At 38.7% G+C, this 15,803-nt stretch overlaps 1 protein-coding gene across 2 annotated transcripts in view; it reads left to right on the plus strand.

The window, feature by feature from the left end:
* Window positions 1–495: 495 nt before the first annotated feature.
* LOC140226878 (SH2B adapter protein 2-like) overlaps window positions 496–15,803 on the plus strand; it is a 101,257-nt gene continuing 85,949 nt past the window's right edge. For both annotated transcript variants that reach the window (XM_072307306.1, XM_072307307.1), the window contains exons 1-2: window positions 496–830; window positions 3,462–4,194. In XM_072307306.1, the coding sequence (XP_072163407.1) occupies window positions 3,487–4,194 (708 nt within the window). In that variant the 5' untranslated portion in view covers window positions 496–830; window positions 3,462–3,486. The remainder of the gene's footprint in view (window positions 831–3,461; window positions 4,195–15,803) is intronic.

The following is a 15,803-nucleotide window of genomic DNA, read 5'->3' on the forward strand; positions in this document are numbered from 1 at the left end:
GCAGCTAGCTAGCTAGCTAAACTGTATGGTACTAGCATGCACTGCTAGCAGCAGCTGTGCAGTGAAGTCCCGTAGTGTATGCCGTACCTGTTGTACGAGGCGTGCGTCGCGGAAACAGAAATCCCGAAACTACAAAAACGCTTGGACATCGCCACAACTGCTCATTTTTAGTGCGTGAATAGGGTGCTATTTGTTCGTCTGAGGGCACGGGATGACTGAGAGGATGTGAACATCCCTGGATTTTCTCACAGCAAAGAGCTGATTCTGATTTGTCCATCTGCGTATCATTTTATGCCAAACCTAGCCCGTCATCAATCGAAGCATTGTGCAATGCGTTTCAGTTTCACTTGGTTTTTCAGTGAATGGATGCACGGATTTGCCATAGCCTAGCCTACCACGGCATCGTATACAGGCATCGTTTATATCCAGACTGTGAGATTATAATCTGTGGTAAAATCAGCCCAGTCCTTCATGAAAGTATGGTGTACCGGTACAACAAGTGATCGATCCTTGTAAATCAAACTAGATGTACTGGTAGTGGTAGGTGATGAACTATTTAGTGAGTATTTCGCTGTGATACCCAGCCAGGCGTTTGTGTACCGCCATGTCGTCAGCAGAGTTGGTTTTTCATCGGCGATCGCCAGCCGTACGATAGAGGGGAACCGGCTGCCCCGCACCTTCCCCGTTGCTCCACTCTGACACACTGCCTGTTCCTCCGAGCTCCTTTGGACAGGGCACGATTTAGCACAAGCCAGCAAAGACACACTCTATACTTTCAGCATTAAAACTCACCCACCAGCGAATATTTTGGCTGTGCAGCCATATATCAGGTGGGTCGACGCTAATTCACTGCTGGACATGCTGTGTATAAAAGTAGTCTAGGCTATTCAGTTCAGTACACATCTGCTTGATTGATTTGTTTTGACTAAATTAAGGTCAGGACAAGTGTTGATGAAGCAGAGTCTTAAAAAAAATGTTTCACACTGAATCACAGTCCTAGTTTTATAGCACCATCTAGTCTGTCATTTGTAAACTACTGTAGGGTCTAATGCAATAATGTAGACCACCTCTAGTCTATGTGATAATGCTTACCTTTGGTCCATGAATTGGTATCGATATGGTATGTTATAGTATGCCATTTGTTTGACCGAAAGATCGGTCTGTATCTGGTCGTCGGGGAAATGTTCCGCGGAGACTACGTCTGGCTTCCCTCCTTATACAGACCGAAGTCAATGATGCCGGCTCCTATGTGGAGCGGTCGCGCACAGATCAAACGTTACGATAAACCAAATTTCAGACAGCTTTATTACATTCGAACAAGTTCGACATGACATGACACATTATGCAGCAATATTTGGGGTAAATTTCTCACATTGTGCAATCGAAATACAGTAACTAGGTTATAACGCAGAAATTTTATCAATATCGCAACATCGCCGTTCGCAAGCTGTAAGTCGCCATTTTGAATCTGTTAGCCAATCACATGCGAGCTAGGTACCGTACGTGTTTTAATTAAAAAACACGAAGAAACTACCTCGCATGTCTACGGAGGAGAGCGATAACGTCAAAAAAATAAAAGACTCCTCCGGACAGACGGATCTTTCTGTCTAGCCATTTGTATGCATTGTCCGTATTATCTATAGAGAAATGTGCATGCATGCACAATGCAATGCCAAATACAGTATTTCAAATACATACCGGTAACATCACCATTGTCTATGCACATACGGGACAGCATATTTACAGCTGTAGAAGTTATATGAATAACTGTGATGGGGATCTTTCTAGAAGGAAGGTTTGATTACTTCCCTTTGCCTATATGCTTTGCCTTTGCAGTGTTGTATAGCCCATAATTAGTCTGTTATCATGATCTAGTCAACTAGGAGATCTCTAGTTAAGGCTTGGCTTCATTGCAATTCAATACAAACTGAATAAATGACTGTGCATCATAAAAACAACAAAGAGTCGCACCCCTTGATTTTACTTAAATATGGACTCAAAAAAAAGGTGAAATGGGTCAACCAAGTCAATCATGAGTTTTTCATATTTTCTGAAAAGAGCTATCCTACATTTTTAGATATTCTTTAGTTTGGGTTCATAACATGAATGGGAAAGTGTGTTTTCAGCAGTTTTTCTACAACCCTCTTTTGGGGGAAAGTATAATGATCAGGTATGTCTTAGAGGCCCCTTTTCATTTCTCGAAATCCTTTGCACACTCTTCACTTTCAAGTCTAATGACTTTTGAAAGGATAATGCTACTGCTTTGAAAGTTGGTACACTTGTATTAATCATGGACAGAATGCGCTATCAATTTCAGCTTAATCTGATTATCCCTTCATTGTTATGCTCCAGTGGTTTACATCCTGTGTTTTGTCCCTTTCATCACACAGGTAGCATGGCTTGGTAAAGATTTGTGCTTGAATAGACTCTTTACCTCAGAGCTTCTTTTCTCAGTTCACACTTTTCCAGAGTGTGTGCTTTCTTTCCAGTACCGGATAGGTTAGGGGAGTCCATTTGAATTGAGTTATACATCATTTTAAATCTTTTAAAGAGTCTGCTCTTTCCGAATATGCCCTTGATTTAAAATCCATGTCTGGTTGACTTTTTGTTGGTGTTGTGATGCAGGGTCACAAATTGTCTTTTGTCTACACCATAATATCTTCTTTCGTTGTTAGATAGGTTAAGGACTGAACCAGCTACGAAGGTTGTAGCAAAGTTAAAATTGAGTTCAGATTTTGAATTAGTCAAACAAAATCATTGTTGCTGGTGTTTTAACATGCATGATCAGAGATAAGGTGGAAAAAAAAAAGCCCAGAATGATCAGGGCATCAGTAAAGTCATCCAGCTACAATGTAGTCTGTATAATGAACTGTGAGTGAGACATTATGGCAGCTACGTTGTACTGTACATTGTGCAACATAGGTAAAGGACTTGGTGCATTAAATGACATTGACAGGACACTACCAGAGAAATTAGGCAAAATATGTAGATGATGTCAGTACAGTAACTGCCTGTGCCTCAAAATTATGTTCATCAGACAGAACATCATACACAAAATGTACACTGTATGCCACTGTGAAGTGTTTTTGTTTTGTTTTGTGTCTTTTTTTTTTTTTTGCTATTTCTGGTTTTACATTAGAACATGATAAAAATCAAGATGATAGTGTTCACAATAACATCAAACTTACAAACATGCATTGATGGGGGATACATGTATGTCATTGGTATCACTCCAGAGAATTCAGGTAAAAAATGAAGTGTGACAAGAAGATGCCATGACCAAGAGCTGTACATGGACAGGGAGAAATCAATGAAGTGATCTTACGAGGCATTCACTGTATAACCACACAGAAAGTTGCATTCCTTGTTGGAAAGACAGGTTGTACCAAAATGACAATTACTTGGTGATATGTCACACAAATTTTTCTTGTCCAAGTCATCCTCATCTTTTTTCTGTACAGGTGATGTTCCAAGCTTCTTTCCCAAATGCTCACTAAGACCACTCCCAGCATGGAATCACAGAGCTGGACTGAGTTCTGCGAAACGGAAGCGCACCGGGCTGCTGTCATCTTTTCTCGGAACTACCGACAGTATGCTGCTGCGGTGGCAAACTCAGCAGCCACCCGATCTCAGGTCTCTGAGCCAGCACCCATGGACAATCCAACCAGGTTTGCCCAGCGCTTCACGGAGCATTTCATGGAACACTTTGAAGCGGAAGTGAGGAGGGGCTTTCATTCGGGGAATCTCCCCGAAAGTATTATCAGCGCGGAAAATGACAATGCTGCGAACGCGCAATTGAACGGACTGCAATCCGAAAGCCAGGAATCTGCCAACACGTCCTTGGAGCGGGCACCCAGCGTCGGAACGAATAGCAGCGAGGATATCCACCACCACAACCATCGCGACAGCCAAGTGTCCGCCGGCGGAGACCGCCCCTTCTCGCTGGTCGGGCGTGAGATGGGCCGCAAGCTCTCCTTCCGCAACGTCCGCAACAACATCCGGCGGCGCTTCTGGCCGCAGCAGGAAAAGGAGCGCGAGCGGGACCGGTACAATCCGAGGGACATCGTGAGGGAGGGGATCGTGAATTACTTGAGTGGGGAGGATAACCAGGGAAGACAGAAGTGGGAACGGACTAAGCTTGTGTTGATGAAAGGAAGCGAAGGATATGTCCTGGACTTTTATACACCTCCCAAGGTGAGTACCCATCTTTGAATATTGTAGTCACAGTTGTTGTGGTATGGTGATGTAATCAAAAGTTTATGGTACATTGTGTGTCTTTAATGAGTGGATTTGTTATATTTGCCAAACGTTGCGCAACCATTTCCCCGAGTGCTGAAAGGTAAGAAGTAAAGGATGGTGGAGTAGCCAAGATGAAGTTACAGATTAGGAGAAGAGAGGGGGGAAAATGGAAGATGAACAGAATCCATCACTCTGGAAGGTACACGTTTCAGTAGCACAAAGAATGGAAATTGACTGTATATGTAGTGTTTATGTTACCATTGAAACAATTTTTACTAGTCACACACTTGACACCCATTTCTTCTACTAATTGTATCCATCTCTTGAATAAAAGTGAAGCTATCATAAATTTGACATAATTACAAGAATAATCAATGCCACAAACATGTAACATGAAGCTCAAAATGTGTCAACCAAGAACAAAATATATTCTCTGCAATATGCTCGACAGTAAGTTTTCTGTGTAACAATAACATCAATACAATATGAAATTTTTCTTCAGACAACTGTTACATACAGTACATGCTCAATCACTTTGTTATAAACATGGAGGAGATTTCATGAGATCTTATGATTTGGGGAAGATTTTTTTCGAAATCAGTGCATTCTTTACTGAATAAATTGCAGCTATAAATAGATAGAGATGTTTGACTATAACCACCCAAAAAAGCAAAATGGATATGAACCCCAGCAGGGGAGAATCCCCAATTGACACCTACAATGTGTCATGCATTATACGTGTAGGCAGACACTAAATGATCCACAGCAAGGACAACTCTGTTTGTAAATGGTCGTCTCAAGTGTGAGTTCTACTTCCTCATTTGTTGTCATACGAGTGCCAAGTGCAACAAGCTACGAACTCGATATCATCTGTACCATCGCTCTTTGTATGAGTGCAAGATGAGACTTTGTATTCTAATCACATTGCAAATCTTGAAGGTACTGTTCTATATAAGACTCTACAAGTCTCTACATTGGAGACGTGTGACTACATGGACTCCATTACAAGTCAGTTGAATAGCTGCTTGCTCATTTTCGGAGATTGCTTTAATAACCAAAAGAAAATTTTAGAAACTTTTTGGAGACTGACGGATTGATCAAGACTGATTCTACAGATCTTCATAAAATGTGATCAGTGCAAAAAGAAATTGAATACATTTACAACTTGAATGTTCATTGTAACAAAAGACAAGACCATGCTGGAGTAAAAGGGAGTACAGTGTATTCCCAATCTGAGTAGTGAATTTTTTGAGAATGATACCCAGGAATACCAAAACAAGTATGAAAACAATACCTTCACTGGAGCTTAATGATTTAGTGAGGTTATTGTCTGTCTATTGTCAGTTTATGACTGATTGTTTTTTCCATCCCATGCTGCTGATGTATGTAGATGGATGTCTGTCAGCTCTTTGTTCTCATGGCTCATGTATTGCCAATCAGACAGCCTCAGCAGCACTTGTGGATATTAAAGGAAACAATCAAAGATCGACTAACAGTGAACTGATAAATAATGACTACAGGATCATAATATTCTCGTTACCATTGAGATACATGTTTGGAATGTTCTCTTCTTTTCCAAAAGGGTACACTTCATTTGACAATTTCACAAGACTTCCTGGTCATGTAGCCATCTGGCTCCAATTATACTGTGTGTACCAACTTATGTAGAAGGCGACAGAATCATTGATCAGCTGGCTGTGTAATAATGTGGTACAGTGCACTCCCATTTAACGAACACGGATATAACAAAATTCTGGTTACGTCGAAGTAAAATTTCAGGCCACAACATTATCCGCTCTATGTCTTTTCCTGTTTATTTGTTTGGCTATAACAAAATTTTTATATACATTTATACTAAAACAAAAGAATACTGCCAATCCTGAGGACTTCATTATAAGGAAAATCCACTGTACATTATGAATTTAAATGGTACCAGGTACACTTGTATGCTGCATACTGGATCCATAGCAGACAATCACTGTTTTGTTGAATGTTGCATTGGGCAGTTACTGCACCACTTTATATGTCATGAATTACGACACTTATGGACATCGGTCAAGGTACAGAAAGCAACCCCAAACCAAACAAAAATATTTTTATTGCTCTATGGATGATTCTTTTCCTTGTCCTGGAGGATATTGTTGCAGAGTGTACATTGTATGATCGCTTGATATGTAACGTGCTATTAAACAATGTACGTTCACTTGATGATTTCGTACTGGAACACAAAATCCAAGATTGTTCAGTGGCAATGATCAGGATACATTCATTCGTTAGGAGACCAAGTTGACTCTTGCTTTTAAAATCACAAATGAACTCTAAGGATAGTGGTAGATTATGAAAAAGGTGTGACATGTAATGCCCATTCTCATACTTTTTTGTTGTATACTCATGGCACGCCTGCCTTGGCCTTCGATCCAAGGCGGCATTGGCAGACGACAAGCTTTGATTCAAAACTCTCTCATGTGTTCACCTCATTGCCTGCACACGCTGTGGTACTTTCAGTATCACTTCCAGGCTACTCATCAAGACGACTCAAAGTTTGACATACACAGTTAAACCGTAAAGGAATTGGTTTTCGTAAGTACTGCGTGTGGTCTCATGTTCCGCATATGGTTGTGCAAAAGGGGAACAATCCAACCTTATATACAATTTGTAGAGAAAGTGTATTGTGCTTGTTGCATTTTCTCCCAGCTCCTACTCCTAGCTACATTGTAAGTACTTTGAAGTTTGAAGTTTTATTTTCTCATGTCACTTGAGCAAGGACATTGAAGAAAACATTAATGCAGACTGACATTGTGAACAATATCAAGTATTGATACTGACACAGAACGAACACGTGCTTTAATTTTGCGATATATACTGTACAGTATGTACGATACACCGTATGTACAGTTATGGAATTGATTGGTATTGATTAACAATGGTAATAAAATAAGCGGACAACGTATACATGGGGTGGTTATGAGAACTAGACATTCACGAGTCTCATGTAGGCAGTCTTTGTAAATGTCATGTACCATAAATAATTCATTGACTTTACATTTAGCTTATGACTCTATAATTCAAATAAAGATTTGGAAGTATTTCTACAAAGTGGAGCCTCATTATTTCTCTCGAGAATTTTGCTAAATTTATCAGTTCCTTGTGATTTTTAGAATTGAACAATTGACACATCTCTACACATGATATCAGTCTACATGTTTGCTTGCAGTCGTCTGGACAGGTGGAGTTGCCGGAATGTTTTCTATTCTTTCATTTTTTTTTTTTGTGTGTGTGTGTGACATCATTATCATGGCATAATCAGATTAAAAAGCCAAACATAATTCTCAGAAGGGCTTAAAATTCATCCTCCACCTTTGGAATTTTTCCTGGCAATACATCAAATGGGTCTACCAGGAAACTTGTGTGGCTGTTGCGATTTCCCAGGATAATGAGTTGTCTTGGAGTATTTTGAGGTCAAAAGTGTACGTTGATATCAGAGAGGTGGAAAGAGAGCACCTCCCTGTTGATATGCATACAACGTTATATTCCTGAAGAGCCCTCCCTGTTCAGTAGTGGGCAGGTTCTGCCCTAGCAGTCATATTTCCCAATAAGCTGCATGCAATGCACTCTTGCATAAAAGATTGATGAATAAATGCTTTGGTTTGATTTGTCGTTTAGGTTGCTTTCACATAGAAGTATACTATTCGGGTATTCGGGCTCGTTTTTCGAGGGCACGCGAATAGCTTGAATCGAACGATAGGATTTCCTCACACCGGTTCACATAGGAGGGCACTATTCGAAAGTACCGAATAGCTGCGAAAAGTATAGCAAAGTGGGAATTGAACATGTTCGATTTTCTTGCAGCGTATACCGTCTCTCGTTTATGAAATAATGACAATTTTGGTCTGGATTTGCCCTTTAGCAAAAATAAGCATGTAGACTGACATTCTGATGCAGTTTAGAAATTGTTAATAAGATTTGCTAGGATGTGGGAGGAAGAAATCCTCACTGCATGGGATGGTGAGTTGACGGTGCGGGTGAAGGTGTATTCGGGGCCCGAATAGCGAATACCGAATAGCGAATACCGAATACCGAATACCGAATACTTCTATGTGAACGCAGCCTTATGGACATTATGATAACATGTACACTGTATGTTCTCAGGTTACAATACTTTCGGCATAGTGGCTAATGTTTCACATTTTCGTCATTACCAAAGTCCAGTTGTGTTACCACAGCATTATTTCACACATTTCTTATAAATGCATATACCTTGTACAGTACACTGTATGTGTCCATTTCAGAGCAAAAATTGACAGTTTCTGTAGGCGTACAAATGTTTCAAAACTACTTAATATAACATGTTCGACAATGTACCTTTAAATTTACAATGTAGGCCTACGTACAAATTCTCTGTACAACTGTATTCATATTGTTTGTACAAACTGTAGTTCGAATGAATTACAAAATAAGGTTCCAGCTTGTTTGCGTAGTCATCAACATGTTGCCACTCACTTACATTAATTTCAGTTTGTTTGTTTGTTTCTTTTTTCCTCTGCTTCTTTTTGGAGTTGGAGAGTAAATAGGCACTCAACCTCAATTGTGGGTGTGTGTACACTGAGATTGTGTACACTTTGTACAGTACAATAATGTACAATTGTATGTACATTGTACAATACGTTGTATGCCATACATGTACAATATACACCGTGCGTGTACAGTTTTACACATTGTATTTTTATAATTTTACATTATGTTTATCAAGTATGGATTATTCCTTTGATTTCAAGTCTTAGAAAAATTCTTCAGGTTTAAGCTACACAGTACTAGTCAAGTATACAAATATCTATCATATAATGCACACTGTTATGAGTTCACTTTGTTACTCACATATAAAAGCATACTGTTGAACTACAATTCACAAAGGTTTTATGAATCAATAATGGTCTGCTTTTTATCATAGACTTATAATGCACACCAGTCAAAGGGTTGAAGCACCCATTGTGCAATTTGTATTGGCCAGTGATTTTGGGTAGAAACAGACTCACTGTAGCCAGACGAGACAAGTCATGTGTGCAAGATATCATAACACTGAATCGGAGGTCACAGTGTGGCTTTCAGCCCACTCATAGTCTGACTGTCTCAGCTTCAGTGCCACTAAAACTGATGGCTGTCGTAAGCAATATCTAGAATCTTTAATGCAATGAAAATTTTGGAAAATTGGGAGTCCAAGTCCAGATGCACTTTAAGATGTTGATTTCTCTGTGATACGTGAGTCATTCCGAGACAATTATTGCATACATGTACAAACCTGTAGGAGGAAATGTACACTGTATGCTCATTAAACAGACCTAGGACAAATGTCAAAAAAAGGCTCTGTGTTCAAGTTGACTGTGATAGATAAATTAAATGCAAACAAACAAACTCTTGGTAGAAATAATATTTGTCAAAATCAAATCTTTACAATACAGTAAATGTGGATTATTATTATTATTTTTGTTTTGTTTTGTATTTCGCAGTATTTTTGGCTAGCACGAAGTCTATAACCTGAAAAAAAGATAGTTCACAATTTATCTGCATATTTTAAATGGGTTGACAATTGCACAGTGGGAATTCAAGAACCCTTGAATTATATGTTTTTGAGCCACTCAGCGCAAAAAAAGAAAGAAAGAAAAAAAAAAGCAATTGTGCAAAAAATATCAACATTTTTCGTAAAATAGTATGAAGTTTTAGAGTTCAACATACAAGTACAATGCAGTGGTACAACCTTTATTAATACAAAGACAGTGATATTTGTACATGTACACCGTAATTGTAGTACCACTGTACCAATATTCATGCAGGTTGAAGGCAAGTTAATGATGTCATCGCCTTGCAAGTTACCCATGACCTGCACACAAATCTTTACACAAATTTCTTCTTGATTAGGAAATCAATGGATAAATTGATTACATCCTTTGTATCAAATGCTCGCTAGACCTGTAGTGCAATTGTTGAACAGTTGTGACTGTATAGGGGGAGGGGTTGTACAGCTGTAGAAGTGTACGTACTGAATTATTGACCTCCGAGATGTTATTCTTATACTCTGTCATAATATTTTTAGAAACCAATTTTAGGAAAGTTTTCAGGTAATGACTTCATCACCTCCTTGAATCTGCATTACAGGATGTACAAGTACATGAATTTAGTGTTTGTTTTTTAAATGACTGTTTATTCAACATACAATATCATATATAAAGCTATAAAGTTCCTAAATTTTCTTGTGTGTTTTTTTTTTTTTTTTGGTACAATGTTGTTTTGTTTGAGTTGATTCCATTCACAGTAAATGTCATGGAGTAGCTTGTCTTCCTTTTAATGTGAGATTTGAATTCAATTTGCTGCTCGACTTCCACTATACTTGTCTCTCTCTCTCTCTCTCTTTTCCTTTTTTTTTTGAGGGGATATGTCACTGTAAAAAAACAACAAAAGAAACAAGTAGTTCAAGAAAATGATGTGTTTTGAGATGGAAGTAGGCCTAACAGTTCTGAGATTCTGTTATAAGAAAAAAAAATGCGTACTGTAACTGCCATCGTTTTTACAACGTATAGTCAGGTACAGGAAGAGGTGTAAGGGTATCTTTTCATGTACATGTACAACGTACAACAAACGTGTACAAACTGCACACAAAAAGAAAAGCTGATTTTATATCTTCTGTTGTACAAATACGTTTTGGCAACTGAATATATCTGATGGATTATTCTTTGCAATTTTATATTGTATACATGTACAATCTGTACATTCATAATTAATCCTATAAACCTAGATGTTATACATACACATGTACCGCTGGAGTGAACATTTTTCAACTACTGACATACAGCCTGTACATATTTGTACGTGTACAGTACTTTGATTTTATTCCCAGTTGGGAATGGCAGTTCATATTACCCAGGTACTTGCTCTTGCGAAACTGCAAAATTTTGCAAATTGTTCATGAAGTTAATAATTTGCTATCACAGCTTTACTGCATAGTTTCAACAAACTTACTGTACTGTATCGTGAAACAAGGAGGTGATACACTGTATACTGTACAGTCTGTACTTGTTTGAGATCAATGTGGCCATAATACTGGTAGTTTAATAACGTCATACTACTTATTTTATGAAATGCACTATGCAGTAGACGAGGAACTAAAATTGTATAGGATCTATTAATACACGTGTATACATGTGTACATCTATAGTATAGATGCTGAATGAGTGAATGTGACAAGATGTTTAGCCAACTGTTTTGAGTGTCATTTAAATAATATGTACATACCATACAATACTAGTACCATGAACATCTGCACACAATGTACTGTGTCATATAATGTAGACAGGACTCCCTTTATCGAGAAAGTTGTTGCTTCAGTCTCAGAGCAGGTGTGTTTTTTGTGCCCACAGTCCCTTCTACATTGTACGTGTGTCCAGTACATGTACCCACAGTATGTGTGCAATGCACTATACCGGTATGCCTGCTGCACATAATTAGTGATGTAATGCAATAAGCGATAGCCACACAAGTGTTTCCCAAATGTGAGTGTAATTGGTTTGCCAGATGAAATCAAGGGTTTTGCCCTCCACCCCTTTAGAATGCAAGTAGAAGGATTCAGATGAGGCATAGTGACAGTGTGGGAATCTAACCCACGCTGAAGACTTGTGACTGAACAAATACAATAACTCGAGTACTGCAGCGCTATGGTAGATGTACAGCTCTGTGACGGGGGACTGGCTACAGTAGTTTTTCAAAATAGTGGGCCATGCATCCACATTGCACATTGCACAATGCAGCATTAACTTTTAAAGGGACTGTACAGTACTGGTTGAGGTGGGGATTCATGTTTTGAACATTCCTAAGTGAGATGATGAGAAACCTGTTATATATGAAAGAGCATGTAATTTTAAAGGTAGGGAATCCCATTTGCATGCCTCAAATGAAGAGTTGTATAAATACAGCGGTATGTTGAAGAGAGTATCATTTTAGAAACTCCCATAAAGTATTGAAAGTGGAATGTAACATTTAGTACATTTTTATTGACCGTTAGATTTTGAATTGAATTTTTTTCGGGGCTCACCGTAAATTCCAGTACATTACTAGGCTACCTTTGCAGACCCATGCACTGCATGTGTGTCCATCATGTATATTTTGTGAAGAAAGTTCATCAAAACTTACAAAAATTTCTATTCACATTCTTGCCACACATTCTATATGTTATTACATCAGCTCTTATACTTTTAGATTTGTGTTATAGATTAAAAAAATACAGAAGACTGCAACAAAAAGGCTTAAGTGCGGCTGACACACAGAACTATTGAGTAGTTGAGTTTTGTGCATTATTCAAATTGTAGATAACTGTTGACTTCCAAATTTCTCAGCAGTGGCCTAAACAAGTCCCCTGAGGTTCATATTTAATGTTTTGCTGCATTTTGGGAGGTCTGTAAAAGGTATCCCCTACCTTTAAGAAGGGTTCAACGTTTATTTGCTGATAATTTGTTTTTGAATGGCTGAGATATCCAAAAAAGTGATAATAATAAAAGGCGACAGGCCACACCTTTTATTAGGATCTCTTTGTTTCATCTTGTTTTTGGATATCTCAGCCATTTCAAAACCAATTTTCATCAAATAAACTTTTGATACCCCTTAGAATTGCATGCTCTTTGACATCTCATAGAGTGGTTTCTGAATATCTCGCAAAACGTTAAAAGCTAAATCCTCACCTCGACCAGAACTGTACACACCCTTTAAAGTCGCGTGGCAAAATTTTTGTGTGGAACGTCTATGGGATTTTAGCTTGCTTTTTGCTCTGTGGTTTGCGCTACACAGCCTGCTTATAGTGCAGTAATTGTGTGCATGGTATTTCCCTGCATTCAATTACAATTTGTAATAGTGCAGGTCATACAGTATGATAGGATATGTCCTTAACAATACATCTGAATAATTAATTTGATTATCCATTTTGAACAACCAACATTGTGTGTTTGGTATACATTCCTTGTGATGATTTCACACTTGCTTTGTATCAAAACCTTTAAATACTTTTAGAAACAATGGACTAAAATCCAGCTGAATCGCATGGTAGAGACAAGCAAATTTGAAGAGTGTGGTATTAACCTGTCCATTCCAGACATCCACTAAATTTTTTACAGCGAATGCAAGCATGGTGTGATGCTAATGACTGTACACATCACAAATCATGACTGCATACCTGTGCAGAATGACCACTATAGCCATATAGACGAAATGACTGTACATACACACTTGTTACGACCACAATCACTCTGAGAATGATCGCACAAAAGAAACAATCAACTAATGTTCAGGCGGTTTATTAACAGTGATATTGTGGGTACAGACTCGTAATAGGTTTTCACATCAGTACAATAATGATCAATAGAAACAATTATAAATCGGTAGTGGAATCACTTACACGTAGTACAGCCAAATTTGAAAGCAAGTAATCCTTTGACAGTGTCCAGATACGATGTTCGATGCACAGATGAATGATCCGTGATGCACCGATGAATGATACCTCAGACGTAAATCCAAAGGCGCAGGTTGTGATAATCCTCGGTATTAATCCGGGGTAAAAATCCAGGATATACGTCCACAGCAAAACGTGCAGAATCCACAGGAAACGGGCAGAATCCAAATGTTATGACGACCACGTCCAGTTGTTGCATTGAATGATGATTCACTTTATAATGTCCAGCAAGGAATCCAGCCTGTCACAGCTTTGCCGTAATAATGTCCGTTGACACTAAAATATGGAGTCTCTCTCCAATGTAGGCAAATTAATTCTCTGCAGGCAAAATGTCTCCCAGGCCTTATCTCCACAAACACAGTTTGTATAGCAGGTCAGCAGGTAACACAGGACTGACTATAACAAGTCGCTTCAGAGCCAGAGGTGACGTAACTCTCAGAGCAGAGGTCTTGGGTACTCTGCCTACCTCAGAATTTCTCCAGCTTATATATTATCCATTCACCCCTTTCTAGTACATTCTGTAATTTTCTCCAACCTGGGGCCACATACCTGAACTCCAATGTTCTCCATTATTCTGGTCTACCTGTGTACATACACATTAAAACAACCATGCATACAGCCTTGATACATGTACATAACTACTTGTGTGTACATTTGTGACACACTGTATACATTATGTACTTACTGTACATGTACAACAAACACAGCTGAGCTACAAGTTTGTACAATGAAAGAATTATCCGTACAATGTACAACTCAAAGCCAAATGACACTTCTTGTTGTGATCAGTACATAAGCCACCATGCAATTACTGTAAGTACCAGTTAATTATTAAGCGATAGTACATGCAGTATTCATGTACCAATATATACAGGGTGACCCTTCTGATTTCTTTAAGTCTTTATTACAGCTGTGATCTTTCAGTTCAGAAGAGCAGTCATATTTTCAGACCCAATTGCCAACCTCAGCAGAAGAAAATAGCAACAACAGTAACATATTTAAAACACCCTTCTTTGTCCCATTGATTACCAGTATTCAGACACACCTACAGACCCTCCCACAGACACTCCTACTATGTACTGTTGTACCTCAACAATATGGACACCTCTCGCATATTGGGAGATGCTACATTGTACATATTTGTAGATAGTTTACAGTCTGCTTGTGGCGAATGAGATTTACAGTCACAAAAGGTTTGAATATTAAAACTTAGTACTCATAAGTCATAGTGTATCAGATTATTACTCCTTTCAGTTGCTCATTATGCATTTTTGGCCAGCTCCTGGCTCGAGTTAAATTGTCCGCACCAAGCAGTAAAAATTACGTTCAGTAACTATAGCAGAGCCGTGCTACTTTTACGATGACCCATTCATGAACTCGGCCATGTAAGGGATTACTACCATGGTAGCTGAACGCGCACTCCGATGGACCTTTAACCGTGCGAGGAATTTTGGCCCAAGCCTGGTGCTGCTATCATTCATCAGTGCCAGGCCCGTGCCTGGTGCAGGCCACTTTGGCCCTACCCGTTCAGAAACTCAAAATTTTAAGACTAAGCTCATGCCTGGCTCAAGCCAAGAGAGTTACTGAAATATTATGGGTATAAGATTTTCTGTTACTACGTATACATGTGCTTGTACACTGTACATCTGTATTTGCACTGTATTAGCTACATTGTACACTGTACAGTACTAGCAATATGATGATAATTTAAAACTGAATGATATCAGTGCAAAAGTCATTGAACTAATAATGATGATAATAATTATGATATTCATAGGCCTACACAGTAATAATGATTTTTTTTTTTAAATCATTGATTACTTTGTCTAGTTTTATTATCATTTCCAGTACTGTAGTGATGATTACAGTATTGATAATGGGATTCATTGCTCTTATCACTATTAATCTGTTACGGTACTGTAGGTAGGTACTCTCATACAATGTACATTGTAACACACTGTGACACACTACAGTAATCACGACATACTTGTCGTAAAGTCTAGCCAGCTCTCAATTAAAAGGAGGGGTAAGTTACAGGATCCACTGAAACTCTAGCCCGTCTTCAAGATGCTCATGA

Source organism: Diadema setosum, chromosome 4 (assembly GCF_964275005.1).
Source record: "Diadema setosum chromosome 4, eeDiaSeto1, whole genome shotgun sequence".
Taxonomy (NCBI): domain Eukaryota; kingdom Metazoa; phylum Echinodermata; class Echinoidea; order Diadematoida; family Diadematidae; genus Diadema; species Diadema setosum.